The sequence below is a fragment of the Pseudorasbora parva genome, chromosome 12, assembly GCF_024679245.1.
Source record: "Pseudorasbora parva isolate DD20220531a chromosome 12, ASM2467924v1, whole genome shotgun sequence".
Classification (NCBI taxonomy): Eukaryota; Metazoa; Chordata; class Actinopteri; order Cypriniformes; family Gobionidae; genus Pseudorasbora; species Pseudorasbora parva.
This window is the reverse complement of record NC_090183.1, coordinates 15,366,599-15,385,949: the sequence shown is the minus strand read 5'-3', so window position 1 is coordinate 15,385,949 and position 19,351 is coordinate 15,366,599. Positions and strand designations below refer to the sequence as shown.

Sequence of the window (19,351 nt, the reverse complement as noted above, 5' to 3'; positions counted from 1 at the left end):
CAACAGCAGAAGACTCCACCGGCACCACTCATCTCCACTACAAATAGGAAAAAGAGGCTACAATTTGCACAAGCTCACCAAAATTGGACAGTTCCATCATCATCATCATCCATCATGCCTGGTTACCACTGTGCAGGCTGGTGGTGGTGGTGTAATGGTGTGGGGGATGTTTTCTTGGCAAACTTTAGGCCCCTTAGTGCCAATTGGGCATCGTTTAAATGCCACGGCCTGAGCCTGAGCATTGTTTCTGACCATGTCCATCCCTTTATGACCATCATGTACCCATCCTCTGATGGCTACTTTCAGCAGGATAAACCACCATGTCACAAAGCTCGAAACATTTCAAACTGGTTTCTTGAACATGACAATGAGTTCACTGTACTAAAATGGCTCCCACAGTCACCAACCCAATAGAGCATCTTTGGGATGTGGTGGAACGGGAGCTTCGTTTCCTGAATGTGCATCCCACAAATCTCCATCAACTGCAGATGCTTTCCGATCAATATGGGCCAACATTTCTAAAGAATGCTTTCAGCACCTTGTTGAATCAATGCCACGTAGAATTAAAGGGTTAGTTCACCCAAAAATGAAATTGATGTCATTAATGACTCACCCTAATGTCGTTCCACAACCGTAAGAACTTCATCGTTCATCTTCAAGACACAGTTTAAGATATTTTATATTTAGTCCGAGAGCGTATCTAAGTGTATACACACTTTACTGTTCATGTCCAGAAAGGGAATAGAAACATCATCAAAATATGTGACATCACTTAGTTAGTTAGAATCTCTTGAAGCATTGAAAATACATTTTGGTCCAAAACAAAAACTAAGATTTTATTCAGCATTGTCTTCTCTTCCTTGTTTGTGTTCAAACCTCAGATTCAACGGGTTGTGAATCAGTGAATCGATCAATGATTCGCATCGCATGCCAAACTGACAAGCTTCTGAAATCACGTGACACTGGCGATCTGAATCATTGATCAATTCACTGATTCATAATTATTTGAATCTTTATTTGAGGATTGAACACAAATCAATTAGTTATATATATATATATATATATATATATATATATATATATATATATATATATATATATATATATATATATATATATATATATATAGTTTTACCACAAATATCATGGTTAAGCTGAGTAGCAAATCCATGGTTAATCAATGGTTTACATTTTATTTTTTGATTTTTTGAAAACCTATTAGAATTTTCTGAGGGTGCATATAAGCTGAAAATTATGTCCTTTTTTCTGGTTTTAGGACTACAAACTTAAAAGTCTTTTGTAAAAATCTAACATTCTAACCAATCTAACCAGGCGACACAAATCAGGAATATTGCATTATGTAACGACATTAGTACAAAATCTATTGTAATCAATTTCGCTTTGATATTTCATTTTCGTAAACGCTTTTTGAAGAAGAAAAAAACACACACACTTTCATCACGTGGCCGGATGTATTTCGGCGGTGAAACAGGAAGCGCTACAGCAGGGAGAGCGAGAGCGAGAGAAGGAGGTGGAGTGGGGCTCTTGAATGAAACTGGCAGGCCGTGAAAACGCTGCCATCTCTCAAATCAGGACCGCACTGGCCAAGGCTGGGGTACGATATGAGCTCGGCTTTCTTTCACATCACCTGTCGCGTCGCCTGCGCTGACTGCATGCCTCAACACACAGACACACACCCTACCAAACACGTAGGCTGTTTTAAAACCTAGCGAGCTGTCTTCCAACACAGCTTTCATGGCATAATAGGTGATAGGCATCTCAGTAGGTTTTGAAACACACTCCCATGAGCACCCGTAATCAAAGAACTGTCGTTCATATAAATGCTCATACTGGTCTGTTTGCGTGGATGTGAAGCAAGAGCTGGTGCTTGAAAGAGGAATCGAGTAAGTGTTTGTGTTGATGCATCTTGTTATGATGGTTTTGCTAGCGTGGCCTTTGCCTGTTTGGACAGACAATTATCGTGTGAATAACTTTCTAATACTGAAGTTTAGAAAGCGGATAAGACAAGTCTATAAGTAATGCAACTGTGGAATACAAACCACAGGTAAAAAGACGCCTGTTTTGTCACTGACTGTCAGAGCTGTGATTTATTGCTTTAGAATATTCTATTATGATGAAATATACCAATAAGTGTGGCACTAAGAAACCATTTATTCCCCTTTACTGTCTACATGGATGCACCCAAAGGTGTATATCTCAAATATTTAAATATCAAATATTTACTATTCTAATGTCTTCATCATAATATACTTCATAATAATATTTCTCATATTTGTCTGTGCAAGGCTAAACTGAAAGGGTTTTGTTTCTGTTTTCTCTGCTTAAGATCTGAAAAAGTACAAAAGGCTTGTACAGCATTTTATATTTTGTCTTTTTAATGTTCATACTATTTTTTTAATATTATTATTTTCATATAATATTCTTTATAATATTGCCCCAAATTGTTGCCAGTCTAAGTCTAATTTCTTTTTTTCCCTCTCTCACCGTAGATGTGGGTGGCACCATGAGCGTGAAAGCTTTTGAACTGGTTCCCGCCGTGGAGCGGGAGCAGGTGATGGGCGAAAAGGTGCGGATAAACATCGAATGCATAGAGTGCTGTGGCAAACACCTGTACCTGGGCACCAATGACTGCTTCATCCATCACTTTATACTAGAGGAGCACACGACAACCAAAGGTAAGCTGGCCTACAATGCCCAGAAGCTCCTCCACAAATACCTGGGTTTGAAGAAGCCAGTGGCCGAACTGAAGGCCGCCTCTGCTTTGGAACGTCTAATCGTCCTCTGTGATTCAACCATCACTGTTGTGGACATGGTTACCCTGGAGCCTGTGCCCTTCGGGGGCGCTAAGCTCAAAGGTGTGACAGCGTTTTGTATCAACGAGAATCCGGTGACAGGGGACGCATTCTGTGTGGAAATGGCAGTGGTTTTGGCACGCAGGCGGGCTGTCCAGATCTGTACGGTCCATGAGGACAGAGTGCAAATGTTAAAGGAAGTCACCACACCTGAGCAGCCCTGTGCCCTGAGCCTGGACGGGTACAATATCTGTCTTGCCCTGTCCTCACAGTATATGATTCTGAACTACAGCACAGGTGCCTCTCAGGACCTGTTCCCTTATGACTGTGAAGAAAGGAAACCCATTGTTAAGAGGATCGGCCGGGAAGAGTTTCTTCTGGCTGGCCCAGGCGGGCTTGGTGAGTTAAATGACCAAACACAACAATGTCCAGTGCATTTGTTCATTTTTTCCACCAATGTTATGCAGATTTAATTACAAGCTAGCCTCAGCAAAAATATTATTATAATTTTTTTTAATGCTTTTTAATTGAAGGATTTAAATAAGATCTGTTGCTGAATTTGTTCAGGTTTGTTTATGTATGTGAATTTTTTATTTATTTTTTAAACATATTTTCGTTCTTTGCAGTCATCAGTTGAATGGTTCAGGATTAATACAAATGATAAATGTATGTCTCTATAAATATAGATATTGCTCTCATTCTATCTTTTGTTTTTAGTGAAAAGTTTATCGATTTTGCTACAGTGCAGTAATGGCGTATTTTTGTAGCGCAACCCCGAAGTTAAAACCCCAAAACATTTCTTCATTGGCTTTTTGGATTTTTTGCAGAAAATAAGCTCTCAGTTTATGATTCTTACATGTTCATAATAATCTTCAAAAATGAAGTAAAAAGCTAAATCTAGGTTATAAACAAACTTCACCACGTCACCGTAATTAAGCTTCCAAATATAAGTAACATTGCTTTTTAACATCCTGAAAAGTATGACCCACATGTGTCGGGGTGGGGTGTTTATGAAAACTTGATGATTGAAACCGTGAAATGGCTTTAAACCATTACTAAATAAACTGCAAAATATTTAGTTTTCTAATGCATTTATTTAATGCACGGATTGCTTCTTAACAGTGCTGCACAAACGGGTGCCAAATGCGAGTAAAAATCGGTGCACCGATGAAACTGTGTTACTTGTCAGTTGCCCGGTAAATTTTGTTTTAATGCATTTTGACAATACATGGTTGTGACTGTGACATGGCTTAAGCCCGGTTTATACTTCTGTGTGGAGTGTACGCCGTAGCTACGTTGTAGGCTGTGTGTTGCAAGCATAGCCTACAAGTATGACGTAGCCTACGAGTATGACGTACCCTGGCGTGCACCTCTCCAAAAATGTAACGTACCGGTATATACATGTAATGTAAAAAAGTTGATTCTACGCGGACCGCAAGCACTGTGATTGGTCTGCCAGGACCCCTCCCTCAGGGATACACATGCTCCCTCAGTCCCTCTGCATGTGTAACTGCACGTCAACACGGACAAGGACACAGAAGTATAAATGAAAATCGATGCATAGCCCACAGCATAGACTACGGCGGAAGTCCGACGCTGAAGTATAAATTTGCCTTTAGTGCAATCATCAGATGGCAATGGTTGTGATGTAATTATACAAATATATAGGCTGACCAGCCTTGGTTTCAGTGTAAAGAACAACACACTGTTCATTTTCAGTTTAGATTCACAGTAAATGCTACTCTGCACCTGCGGGTGCTGTGTATTTGGGCTTATGATTTGGGAATGCAACATGTGCCAACCATTTTCCCAAATTTGTAATGAGAATGGTTTATAAATCAGTTAACAACAAAGAGAAGCATTAGAGGAACATCCAACTTTTTTAAAAAATAGGCTCATTTTCCAACTCCCCTCGAGTTAAGCAGTTGAGTTTTACTATTTTCTAATCCATTCAGCCGATCTCCGGCCACTTTTAGCATAGCTTAGCATAGATCATTAAATCTGATTAGACCGTTAGCATCTCGCTCAAAAATAATCAAAGACTTTCTATTTTTATTTTTCTATTTAGATATTTTTCCTATTTAAAACTTGACTCTTCTGTAGTAACATTGTGTACTAAGGCCGACGGAAAATGAAAAGTTGTGATTTTCTAGGCCGATGTGGCTAGGAACTATACTCGCATTCCTGCGTAATAATCAAGGAACTTTGCTGCTGTACCGTGGGTGCTGCGGCGCCATGATATTATTAAAAGATGGCAAACAAATATATAATATAATATATATATATATATATATATATATATCTTCAAATGACAGCAGCGCAGCCTAGTCCTTAAAGGGACAGTTTACCTCTAAAATTATGTTATTAAAAAAAACTAAAAAAAACTTTAATACAGTAGCTTTTAATCAATGTTATATGTTGAAGACTGTAGTTTTAGCCTACATTTATTCATTTAATCCAATACTTAAATGCTACTGTTCATCTCTGAGCTGCCACTGTAAATCTTTATGTATATATACAAGGCTTTTTTAAGTAAAGTTTTAAGTATAAGTAAGGGTTTTAAGTAAAATCAAGAATGAGAATTTTAATAAAAACATTTTCTCCCTAACCTTTTTTCTGTTCCTGTCACATACCGAACCGAACCGAAAAACCATGGTTAACAACCAAGGCGTGTATTGTAGGGGTGTAAGAAAATATCGATGAATACGTGAATATCGCGATATTATGTTTGGCGATATTGTATCGATTCTAAAAAACGCTGTATCGATATTTATATATTTATTTATTTACATCCAAGATTCGTGGCTTTGTGTTCGGTTTAAACCACAGACTGTATAACACCCAACCACTAGATGGCAGTGTTATCTCAGAACGTATAACTGACGCGGAGCCGGAGAAGCGCAAGGTGAAAGTGCTAGTGTTTACATTAGCAAACCCAGCTCTCAAGACGATAGAATTATTCCGCTCTTGCAGTATACAGAGCTGAAGTGTGGACTCATGTTGGCTTCAGCTATAAAGAAGCCACTAAGGAAATCGACAAGAATCATTTTGTTTGCAAAATAGGCCAAGTTATAATCTAATACTCGGGAAACACATTGAAACAGAGAGCTCGCTTAACATCCTGACGTCACCCGCGCTGCTGAGAAGCGTTTCGATAGAATGTACTGCACGTTTTCCTCTCGGTAACAAAATAAACACACACCAAATCTGACAGCGGTGGCAGGAGAACGAAAGATAATAGCGATGTGGATATGGATGCACCAGCTCTGCAGCTCAGTAACGTTACTTGAAACAGCACTTTATACAATAGACTGCTTTATAGAAAACAGCTTTAGGGTCCGATCACACAGAACGCGTTTTTCAGGTTCGAAAACGCTTTAATGTTTCTAGGCAACCCCCGAATCACCTGTACTGTCAGTCAAATCAATGTAACGGTCAACACAACGGAAGGCCTGCCGCTTCATTCATTCGATTGGACAACAGAACATAAGCGTGATTAGGGCTGGGCGATATGGCCAAAATTTCATATCCCGATATAGCTCATTTGATATCCCGATAACGATATACATAACGATATAGCAACCTTTCTATTAATTCAGTTTATGAATAGTCTATACAAAATTGCAATGTGGAAATGCAGTTTGAAATGATATACAAAACAAATAAAGGTAGTATGGACTACATTTTTATTTTATTTAGAACCTTTTTTTAAAGCAAGACTGTTAGTAAAGTTAACACCTGCCTAGGGATGTTAACCGATGACCGTTTGACCGATGGCTGACCGTATCAACGTTAACCGATCAAAGTTGTCAGTTAAAATAAATAAAAAAGTGATCTTTAAATTAGGCTATTATAGACAGTGGACTAAACGCTACTACAGTTGGCCATCTCATTCCAAAATCTTTTTGTGTGATTGAACATATCCCTCGCACTCAATTTTTCATAACTCCCCTGTTTGTACTTAATAAACCAATAAAAACATTTGGCGCGAGGTCACAGCTTTTGGGTTTGCGTGCTCACAAGGTTTGCAAAAAGTAAACACTCGAGGTTAGAGCCAGAGCAGACGACAGGATGAAGCGTGCATTTCGCTTAAGATGGGCTTACATTTGGAAATATATTACATCTTCATTTCAGTGGTAACACATAAGGTGTTGATCGTCTTTCTTTATTATTGTTAGCACTACCTCAAACTAAAGCGGCGTCTCTTCGGAGCTGTCATTTTCTTAAATGAGCCGCGGCAATGTTTCAAATGAGCTTCTAACGCTAGACAAACGCCTTTATTTTCAACGCGATCACCTTGCCCAAACCATTTCGAAACTAAGGAGCCATTTGTCCTCTGATTACAAACAAGCTCCTCTGCGGCGCGTTTGCGGGACTCGTGTTTCGCGCTGTGGGGGATTTTAAAAAAGTGACGTTAGTGGAAGGGAGGCTGCAGCGCGTGTGTGTGTGTGAGTGAGAGAGCGAGAGAGAGACAGAGGGAGCGCGTTTATGTATTGCATGGGCATGCCGTGGCGTGAGGTGCATCTTGACGTAAAATTCTGCCATAAACACCTTATCGTGGCGTAAGCGATAGAGCCTTATATAAAACGATAGACATTTTCTATCGTCCAGACGATATATTTCGTCATATCGCCCAGCCCTAAGCGTGATGATGTTGCACGCTTTTCCGCTCAGAGTTGACTTTTTTTCAACTTCATGCGCTCGCAGTGCTCCTTCAAAAACGCGAGGCGCCCAGGGCGCATAAGCAGCGCGCATAATGCTCTCTGCCAACCGAAATCCATTCAAAAAAGGCTTCTCGCTGCAAAAACCCGTTCTGTGTGATCGGGGCTACTGTGTTAAATATAAAACAAACAGTCATTCAGTCATGAAATGGACTGCACTTTCTGTTGTTAAATAGCCACTGCTATACTGTGAACCTTTAAAACATATACACATAAAGAGTCCTGCAGTCACTTTACATTTCCCTTAATTTAGATTGCACATTGCATATGATTAGTGTTATAAATGATACTGTATTAATTAAATAAAATGCTTTGTCTCGTGTTTTAGGCTTATGGTTGTGTTCTTTATTCTTTTAAATTATAAAAAACAAAAACACACAAAAAAGAAATATCGCAATATATTGCCTCTCTTACAATATCGCAATATATTGCAATATATTGCCTCTCTTACAATATCGCAATATATCGTATCGTAACCCCTGTATCGTGATACGTATTGTATCGCCAGATTCTTGGCAATACACAGCCCTAGTGTATTGAACCGTGGGCTAACTGTATTGTTGCATCCCTAATATACATACATATACAGTACAATACAGGGCAAAAGTTTGGACACATTACTATTTGTAACGTTTTTGAAATAAGTTTCTTCTGCTCATCAAGCCTGCATTTATTTGATCAAAAATACAGAATTTTTTTAAATATTGTGATATATTATTACAATTTAAAATATTTGGTTTTCAATTTATTATACTTTAAATGATCATTTATTTCTGTGATGCAAAGCTGAGTTTTCAGGATTGTTACTCCAGTCTTCAGTGTCACATGATCCTTCAGAAATCATTCTAATATTCTGATTTATTATGTGTGCTGGAAACAGTTCTGCTGCCTAATATATTTGATGAATAAAAGGTTCAAAATAAAAACATATTTAAAAATAATATTAATAATAATAATACGTTTAATTTATATAGCACCTTTCCCAAGCTCAAGGACGCTTCACAATAACAGTACATAACAAGCAGTTTATACATAGATGGACAGTGGACATTTGCCCAGTTCAAGTAATGAGTGAATTGCAGTTGCAAATCGCACTACATTTACAATACAACATTAAAGACATAGGTAACAAACATTAATTACAGACACCATGGTGGGCAGTTAGAAGCAGATTATTGGTAGTGAGTTAACATTTTAATTTTGTTATGTCAAGGTTACATTTTCACGATTGATAATACTGATTAAACATGTGTTTTGAGTTTACATTTAAATTCATGTAACGTGGTTGTTGTCCTGAGAGGCAGGGGGAGAGAGTTCCATAGCTTAGGGGCTGTAACAAAAAAAAAAATCTCCTTTACTATCAATTTTTACTTTACTAACACATCCTTGCTGAATAAAATGTATTGATTTATTTCAAAAAAAGAAAGAAAAAAAATGACTGACCCCAAATTACTAAACAGTAGTGTATATTGTTGTTACAAAATATTTCTACTTTTAAAACATTTGCTTTTTTTATTAATTTTTTTTATTAATTTTTATTCATCAAAGTATTATAAAAAAGTATCACAGGTTTAAGAAAAAATTATGTTTCCAACTTTGAAAATGAATCATCATATTAGAATGATTTCTGAAGGATCATGTGACACCGAAGACTGGAGGAATGATACTGAAAAATTCAGCTTAGCATCACAGAAATAAATGATCATTTAAAGTATAATAAATTGAAAACTAATTCTAAAACCATATATTATTACAATTTTAAATTGTAATAATATATCACAATATTACATTTATTTATATATATATATATATATATATGTATATATATATATATATATATATATATATATATATATATATATATATATATATATATATATAAAATACAAAATACTTTTTTTTGTTCTGTTATTTTTTGTGTGTGAAAATACCCATGCTATTTTTCTGTTCTAATAAATACGTTTATTATTACAGCAAAATTATACTTACAAGTTAAAGTTCACAACAAGCAATAGCTACAAATAAATCGGGTTTCAGGTTTGTAGGTGTTCAGGCACACGAATTGAATAATTAAATGTCAAGGGTCTCCCTCTAGTGGACAGTTCTGTGGCACTAGATTGTGCATTTCTCCTCAGCCAATGGAAGTTAATGGGAATTACGAAGCGAAAACTGCAAGTCTGATCAGTTTGAAAAAGTATAGTAACACACTTCAGAACAGGCCCAAGGTCTGTTGAGTTTGTTGCTCGTAGCAGGAGTAGTAGTCAGAAAATAGTCTCAGAAGAATAATATTAAGTTTAAATAGCATTTCAGTATGTTGGCTTTTCTCAAGCCATCCATCATAATAATAAGCCTCAGCTGAAGGAAATGCAAACTCATCCCTGTACAGTAGAGGGCACAGCTCAAACAAACCTTTCATCTCTTCTGCCATTCAGAAATGCAGCAGAATAGAAAGTTTAACACTCGTTCTTCAGCATAAAGATGTGATGGTTATTTAAAGTCTTTTTTGCTTATTAGCATGGTTTAATTGGATGATCCAAAGTTAGCAGCAAAGACATTGGATATTTATTTATAGCAGATTTAGTTTCACTGTTTTTATTCATTTTGAGGAATACTGAATCCGTTGTTTTGTGCAAGTGAGAAGAGTAAAGGCATGCTTGCATTTAGTCTAAAACTACTGTAACCTCCCCCATTACACAGCACACAGCGCCTCTGGAAACACCTCGTAAAGTAGCTTGGTTTTTATGTGTTTGAAAAAGTAACTCAGATACTTTTTTTTTTTTTGTACGTTTAAAAGTAATGCATTACTTTACTTGTTACTTGATTTAAAAAAAAGTGACTACATTACTCAAGTTACTTTCAACATTGATGGAAATCGTTTCCTGGTTTTGGTGTACAAAAATGTCATCCACTTTTTTTGCAAAGCAAAATGTTTTGGAGGATTTCTCCTTATGTTTTTTTTATTATTATTATACATTTTTTAATATTTATAATAAGTTCAGCCACACACCACCTGAGATATGAGCCTTTCTTCTCTTCTATGACTGTAGTCATGGGGATCATTTGTGATGAATCATGCATCTTTCGGTTTTTTTATCTCTCAGGGATGTTTGCTAATGCAGAAGGCATATCTCAGCGTGCACCGGTGAGCTGGTCAGAGAGCGTGATTGCGGCTGCTGTGTGTTTCCCGTATGTGGTCGCGCTGGATGAAAGCTTTGTGACTGTTCACAGCATGTTGGACCAGCAGCTCAAACAGACACTGTCATTCAGAGATGGACACCTTCTTCAGGATTTTGAAGGTAACAGTTACGTCCCATACATTTAGCATTATTTCACCCTTAGTGCCGATTCACACAGACCGGATAGAAGGGCTAACAATGCAGTCTGTGTGTCTAAATGGCATTTATTCATTCGACAAAACATCGAAAATGTGTCTTTCCACTAATTTCCAACATTCTAGAGATTTATTGACAATTATATGGGACCTAGGATTAGTACAGCATTTTAATAGACTGTACCTCTTCTCATAATTTGCCGTATAATCTCTCACATTTTCAGTTATGTAAAGTTAAATGTGGGTTATGTTCTATTTATAGTATCTATAGTCTAGGTCTGCATGATATTTCATTTTAGCATTGTTATCGCAATGTGCGCAATGTCAAGTATAGGGATCGTAGTTAATCCTTGATCCGTACAGGCCAGCTGCACCCTGGTTGAGAACGCATGTGATTCATGGATTAATTGCAAAATTGAACTAGCATAGAGTAAATGTTTATCATTTAAATCGAGTCAGACATCAAATGCAAAAGGATTTGCACGCCGTTTTCAGTTCTGTCTCTCTTCTGTTGTATTTATGCTCATCATTTTTTTTTTTTATTGTTTATTTATTATTATTGTTAATTATTTTCTGTGCTGTTGTACTCCCCAACAAAATCAGCCCAATTATTCTTGAATAATTATTTTTAAATAGAGCTATTCAAATCATCTGGTAAAATAGTTTTTATATTGCGTTTAGGGTTGTGGCAATACACAAATCTCACGATACGATACATGATATTCAGCCAACGATACAATTCGATTATAATTCGATTTTGGTGACATCTTGTGAGTGTTCCATTTTCTTGGATTGAATTAATTGAACTGAAAACTAAAAACATCAGTTACACAATATATGTCTCTGACTGGACAAAGACTAGAGTCTACAGCTTGCAAATGCTGGATAAAATGAATCAAAGATGTGTTGAGAGAATATTTTTAATTTATTGAAAAGCTAATAAAATGCAGTATTGCAATTAACAATGGAGTTTTAAAAAGTAACAAAAACAAAAAACAATGAGGTTTTTTTTTTTTTTACCTCCTAATTTATTCTTAAAGTATTATAGTGACCGTAATGTGCCAGTAGTTATGGATATGAAAATCGTGTGAGTACCTTGTGATTGTAATATGCGCGTCATTTGCTCCCATTCATAAAAAACGTATCTGTGGTCGTCATGAAGACTCGTGACAAAACAGAACCCCTTTAGGGCTTTTAGTTCAAATGTGTGCAGATGTGGAGAAATACTGATAGATTCACATATGCTTGAGTGAAATTTCTCTACAGAGAACTATTATTTATTCAATCTTTATCCAAAATCTGTGGATGTATCATTATGAGCGCTGTATACTCTGTGCTGTGTTTTCAGTTCATACTGGCAGCCTGAGGGCGCCAATGACCTGTGCTAGTGGACATTGAGACCATATAGGGGACTAATGAAGAAGTAGTGGCAAACCATGTGACATTGAACTCCCTCACATAAACAAACAGCTTCCAGAGATTGTTAACTTGCAGATAGACACGTTTGAAGACAATAAAAACACAATTGCAACAATATATGGTTTGTTTGTGTTCTTTATGCCATGTCGGGTGTTTTCATAATAGATTAGGCCTATAATGCAATGCTATCAACATAGCTTTTATCATTGTGTATTTTTTGTCAGATTTTTTGACTAGAAGTCACATGAGATCACAGAAGGTTATGTAAAACACTCGACTTATGAAGTATAAAGTGATATGAAGTAAGTTTGGAATAACATGATTTTAACCCTATGGGGTAAACACTGCGGATTTGAATAGGACTTATGTATCGATACTTGCAGCTAAAAATCGATACTTTCTTGGGGAGAAAATATCGATAAAACCGCTCCGCCTTAATCGCAATATAGATCGCAGAAAAACAAAACATTGCAATGTAAGCTTTTTCCAAATACCGTGCAGCCCTACTATAGTCACATTTATAGTTGCGCAAATTAGTCATGCTCTGCCGTCACTTTCCATACTTGTAGAATCTGTATGATTTTTATCAGTAAAAAAAAAAAAAAAGATGGAATCTTAAATTCATAATCTTATTGTGAACAAATCATCCATGCAAGTGCTTAATTATCTCCCCATTTTTTAAATCAAAATTTTAGTGAAAAAGGCAGATGTCTGGTCTTCAATCATTCAGTGCAGATAACTATGATGGTTTGAGGCATACTGGTTGCCGGTGATCATTGTGTCTTAAAACCCCCACCAAAAATAATGTTTTTTGAACATCACTCTTCCACTGCTGTTAACAAATGTCAAATTGTTACAAACATTTTACTTATTGAAAGCAAATATTTTAAAATATTGTTATAAAAGTAAACAAAAACACTGACATTCAATATAACAATGGCGTATAAATATCTTGTCGCGCAAAATAAAGGATGTGTGTAATTTTTAAAACCTTTGAAGTTTCTGATTTGTTGCCATCTCTGAAAGCCCAGTGCTGTGTTGATCCTCTTTCACTTTCCATTTTAGCTTGTAAACTCTTCTCTCAATGAGGATTCTTTATTTTAGCAATGGATGATTCCTCAGATGGTTGCCTTTTTGAATGGTCCATTGTGTTAATGTTGCTCATTAGTTATGGCCACAAGCTGTCAGAACTAACACACCTCTGACCTTCTGTATTAAGTATATTCCACAAAACAAAATTATAATTCACACAAACTGTGCTGTAAAATTAATAAATGTTTTGTCAGTTAGCTTCAATAAAAAAGCTATATTTATGACCCAAGATGTAGGTGTATTTATTTCTTCAGTAGAACACAAATAAAGATTTCTAACTAGGGCTGAGATAAACGATTATTTTAGATTAATCTAGCGATTTATTTTTCCGATGCATCGATTGATCTAACGATTATTTTTTCCTGTCCGATTCGATTTCGACTCTTTAATTGATTATCTCCCCATTAATTGCCTAATAGCAATTTATACATGTTGATTTTATTATCTAAATGAGAAAACAAATTCCTTAACATTGCAATATATTTATTGCTCTTAAATTTCCAAAGTAAAAGACCATACAAGAGCAATGCATTCAATAAAACTTTGAAAACATAAAGTACACACACACACACATAAATAAATAAGTATAAACCAACAACAAAGAAACACAATATACGATTTTTCTATGTATGCAACTCAGCCTACAGGCTATGCCCATCGATTAAATATCAACAAGTTGGCTAATCAAATACGGGGCACACTGCAAGCGTGCCGTGAGCGTCTCGGCTGCGTGGCGTGTCCGTCTTTGTTTTCGGCTCCCATGTTAACAGGTTGGAGTTTGGACACTGCCTATGTGAAGCGCGCATGCTAGAAATAGAAGAGCGCCTATTTTCCACACGAGTGTGTTGGAAGCGTCTCCAGGCAAAATAGAATAGGAAAAGATGTTTAAATATCATTTTGACATGAATGCTTATTTATAAATGACATTTTCATGTTTGAAAGTCTCTAGTTTAACATAAATGCAGATATAGGCCTAATAGTAATAAAAACGACAATTATCAATTTTGAAATATTGCAGCAGTCAATACAGAACGAAATATTCTCCTGCCAACGTTGTCTTTGCTGTATCAGTAGGCTATTTATGTTTAACATTAAGTATAGGGTTTCAATAGCAGCAGCAGTGCCGCGTCAGACACGCTTTTAGTGTGCAGAGGCAGAAAAATGCCACGCAGCCGCCCCGTGGCTGACACGCAACATAAACGCCACGCGCATCTGCGGCATGACAGTGAAAACAGTTACATGTAGAGTGCATCACGGGCGCCAATATTCCGTTTAAAACCGGAATAGTCCTGGGATGAAACTGTGCTCACTTAGAGGATGGATATCCTCGGTCACATCAGCGCGATAAGACATTGAACATTTTAAATTTAAAACAGCTTATTGTGTAGGTAGCCAATGTGCCCGAGGCTTTCACTTGATGAAAACGTTCGTTTTTGTGATTAAAATATTACGAAAACATCTGTCATCCTGTGTGCAGAAATTTGTTTATGTAGCTGTGACAACGAAATGCGTGCATGCGCGCCTGTGTTAAGAGCACTAGTTGCTAGTCGCGCCAACCCGCAAGCCTTGCACTTCTGAAAGTCTGAGGAGCCACTCGTGTTGCTACCATAGATATACATAATAAATAATATACTTATATATTAATTACATAATATACTTTATTATGTATATCTATGGTTGCTACTACTCTCCGGCGCCGCAATCTTTGTTTTGGGTCTGACGAATCGACGCGCATATTTCGCGCCAACGTATTTTTTGCGTCGACGTCATTGATCACATCGATTGGGCGTTGTCCCAGCCCTATTTCTAACTCCAACTTTTGCTCGTATAATGCATGTCAATGGGGTGTATTTCTATGAGAGCCACTATGAGAGTAAACAAACACACAGAAACTGATCATTTTGTGTCTTAAGACATCAATGTATGATCACAAGCCGCAGGGTTTAAAATGGATTCGTATGTCTGTGTGTTTACTCTCATAGTGCCTCTTATAGAAATAGACTCCATTGACATGCATTATATGAGCAACGTTTGGACTTAAAAATCTTCATTTGTGTTCTACTGAAGAAACACACACCTACATCTTGGATGCTCTGGGGGTAAGCAGATAAGCATCACATTTTCATTTTTGGGTGAACTATCCCTTTAAGAACAAAATCCACAAGACTGTAGCCAAACAAAATCTCGTAGGAACCTCTGTAAAGAAGCAGATGAAAAATCAGTGTTTTAAGCAGTTATAAATAAAGATCTCCAGTGTCTTCGTTGGTATTCCTTTACATTGCTAGTGCTGCAGTCTAGTGTTTACAAGTATTGATTTCTCTGAAGTGCTGAGGTAAATTTCCCTACAAAGAGGGCGGGAAATTTTCTCCTGTCAAGTCTTGCTAAAGCTTGATTATGCTTGAATTGGGATGGTGAAAACCAGACACATTCCCATTTAATAAAGCAAGCAGTGCAGAGAATGTAGTGAAGGCAATTTACTCAGGAACACCTGATGTAATGCGTTATGACAAGCTCAGATCAGGTCAGTCACCATACGTCCTGCGTCAAAAACTCATTATTGTGCAGATCACAAGCTTGATTTATTTTTCAGCTGTTTAATCATGTACGACCTTCAGTCTTCACACATTCTCGTGTGTTATGAATGTGCTGTACTTTATGCTATAACATTTATTTCCATGAAAGCGGCTTTAATTCCATTGATGCGAAATTGGCGTTTTATGTGAGCACATTATCCATTTTACATCCATCAACATTCCCCATTGCATCGAAGTGCAGTGGAATTAAGCCTCATCTACAGTGTTTGAGTAATGTGGTGTTCAAAGAACAGACCAGCCAATAAATGTCTTTTTATTCTAATTTCTTTATTTCTGGTGCCCTTTCTCAGGTAAGGTGGTGTTGGCCTCATCAAAAGCGGTGTATATGTTGGTCCCTCTCCCTCTGGAGCGTCAGATCCAAGACCTGTTGGCGGGCCATCGAGTCGAAGAGGCCTTGACCCTCACGGAGGCCGCACAGAGAAACATTCCCAAAGAAAAATATCAGGTACACCGAACTGCTCTGACAATAGTGAGCTACAAGAGTATTTCTCTCAATTGGAGAGGGGATTTGAATTGATCAATTTCTCTTTTTATGTTGTAGATATTGCACAAAAGAATTCTCCAACAAGCAGGATTCATCCAATTTGGCCAGCTTCAGTTTTTAGAAGCAAAAGAGCATTTTAGGTGAAGTGCATCCTTTTGTCATATAATTAATACTGGTAATTGCTGCTCAGGCCCAGATGTTTCAGAGGATGACTGAATGGAGTTAATTAACTTCTTTGCTAATTGCTTCTTATCCCTCTGCGCACCTGACCCTAATTGCTGTACGCTAATGGATTGAGAACAGAAACTTGTCTAATAGCTGAATAAATGGCTGACATAAATATCAGTGGATATGTGCCGTGTTGAATTCGGCATGTATTTTAAGCTGCTACATCTGTTTTACGGCAAGAACTATTAACCCCTAATATTTCAGATGACAAGTAGAAAGGTGCATCTGGAGTTATTTAATATGTATGCAAATGGGCATTTTCCGCCAGTGTTATTTTACTATTATTTATAGTATTTATTAACATTTTGAATAGGCTTTTATTTCTATATTTAGTTTTCTTAAAAAAAAAAAGAGAGTAATTTTGTTATTTGCTTTTGGGAATTTTGTTAGTTTTTATATTTAATTTTTAGTTGTATGTAAGCTTGTGTCTGTCACAGAATAAAGATAACTGACTTTTTTCACATAATTGCGAGTTTACATTGCCATTCAGACTTTTTTTGTAAGAATTGCTGGATATAAACTTGCAATTCTGACTTTATTTCTCGCAATTCTGACTTTATATCCTGCAATCAACGACTTTTCTCAGAATTGCATGATATAAACATGCAATATACCGTTATAAAGATATAAACTTCTGAGGAGAAAAATAACATTTTCTTACAATTGCGAGTTTATATCTCACAATTATGACTTTATAACTCACTATTACATGCTTATATCACGCAATTCAGAGTTTTTTGTTAAATCGCAATTTGTGGCACTGGCGGAAACAAGCCTAACATTGTAACATTGTAGTACTTCATTTTAAACTTAAAGGGGGGGTGAAATGCTGTTTCATGCATACTGAGCTTTTTACCCTGTTAAAGACTTGGATTCCCATCCTAAACATAGACAAAGTTTCAAAAACTAATGTTGGACGTTTGATGGAGTATTTCTTTGTCAAAAATAATCCTTCCGGTTTCTCACAAGTTTCGGAGAGTTTTTTTCGAGTATGGCTCGGTTTGACGTTACTAGAACGGAAGGTCCTTGTATGGGCCGTACGGGCTCTTCTCCCGATAGGGTGCGCGTGCGCGTGTGACTAGAGCGAGAGAGGAAATGCACACCCATAAACACTCGCTCAGATGCAGATCCACTCGTCCGTGAACACTTATGACGTGCCGCGCTACCGCTCCACTTTATTCCTATGGGTGATATCAACGCTTCAGCACAGCATTCCCAGAAGGCAGCGCTGGATTTGAACCGATTTGAACGCAGAAATTACGGGAAGCTTCACAACATCGTGGATTTCCACGGTCAATGCTGTCACAGGACTTCACCAAATCATACCAAAGAAGTGTGTTTTTGACGGAGCGGTCCCAGCGATAAAGGTTCGGTCCTGCTTTGGAAGCAGCCGGTGAGTTAAACTGCTTCAAATGTCTATGCTGTTGGCTCGTCGCGTGAGTAAACATCAGTAAACGACACGATCACGTGCTTCGTCATTCAAATGCGCTAAAGGTTAACGTTACTCCATTGTTGTTCTATGTATAACGTTACACTAGTCTGACGTGCAAAACCGTTTTGCTTGCTACTTCTAAGGTTTAGTCGCATACAATAGTCCATAAACCGAATCATGTCCTCATAAACTGCGAGTAAAGACACACAAATGTTGACAGGCCACTAAGAACAGTACATACCACAGAGACGGACGTCCTGCTGTTGCTCTTTCTCCTGTTCAATTTATTTCAGTCTGATTCTGGATCACGTATTAGCTGAATCCGATTACGTGACTTGGGTTTCTCCACGCTTGAGGACGCTTTGGGTGTGCTCGTCATTCATTAGCCCCGCCCACACGATACGCCTCCAGGACTCCAAGACTCGGTACAGCCTATCTTTCTTTTATAAATATAATAAAACTAAAGACTTTTCGGAGAAATGAAGGATGCAATACTACTCTATAGGTACTCAAGATTGACATGAGGTTGACTGAAACTGAGTGTTTCACCCCCCCTTTAACATTTTTATTTTATAAGGCAGCATTTCTCATTTTTGTGTTGTTTCATCTAATATTTAAATTTATATTTTATTTAAATGAACAAAAACAGTTTTAGTTTTTTTAGTTTTAATTAACAGTAACACCACTGTAATGTTCATTTTATTTCTTTTTAAATGAAACATTTGAATTGTATTATTTCAAATACAGCAAAATAAACTTTAAAAAACTAAGCTTTTAATAATAATTATGATTAAAATAATAAAAATGTTGTTTTATCTGATGTTCATCTCAGGAAGGGACAGCTGGACGTACGGGAGCTGATCTCTCTTTATCCGCGTCTCCTGCCCGCTTCTTCCTCTTTCACTCGGTGCCATCCACCACTTCATGAATTTGCTGACCTGAACCACCTGACGCAAGGGGACCAGGAGAAGGTACAGCGCTTCAAACGTTTTCTCATTAGCTACCTACACGAGGTGCGCAGCAGCGACAGCGCTAATGGTTTCCGTGAAGACGTAGATACGGCATTGCTGAAGCTGTACGCAGAGACCGGCCACGAGAGTCTTCTGGACTTGCTGGCCTCCGATAATGCCTGTCTCTTGGGAGACAGCGCCCCCTGGCTGGAGAAGCATCACAAGTGGGTACTCGCTTTTGTATTTCTTTGAGTAGCCATTGAAGAGAATTTTTGACCAATTACTTT

General features: G+C 37.3%; 1 protein-coding gene across 2 annotated transcripts in view; it reads left to right on the top strand.

Moving 5' to 3' along the window:
* The first annotated feature begins 1,474 nt into the window (after positions 1 to 1,474).
* The window catches only part of tgfbrap1 (transforming growth factor, beta receptor associated protein 1), a 33,584-nt gene continuing 15,707 nt past the window's right edge, over positions 1,475 to 19,351 (top strand). Inside the window, exons 1-6 of one of the 2 annotated variants that reach the window (XM_067459316.1) lie at positions 1,475 to 1,615; positions 2,511 to 3,212; positions 10,636 to 10,830; positions 16,261 to 16,415; positions 16,512 to 16,594; positions 18,947 to 19,288. In XM_067459316.1, the coding sequence (XP_067315417.1) occupies positions 2,525 to 3,212; positions 10,636 to 10,830; positions 16,261 to 16,415; positions 16,512 to 16,594; positions 18,947 to 19,288 (1,463 nt within the window). In that variant the 5' untranslated portion in view covers positions 1,475 to 1,615; positions 2,511 to 2,524. Of the gene's footprint in view, positions 1,905 to 2,510; positions 3,213 to 10,635; positions 10,831 to 16,260; positions 16,416 to 16,511; positions 16,595 to 18,946; positions 19,289 to 19,351 lie in introns of both variants that reach the window. The other variant, XM_067459317.1, reaches the window with a different exon arrangement.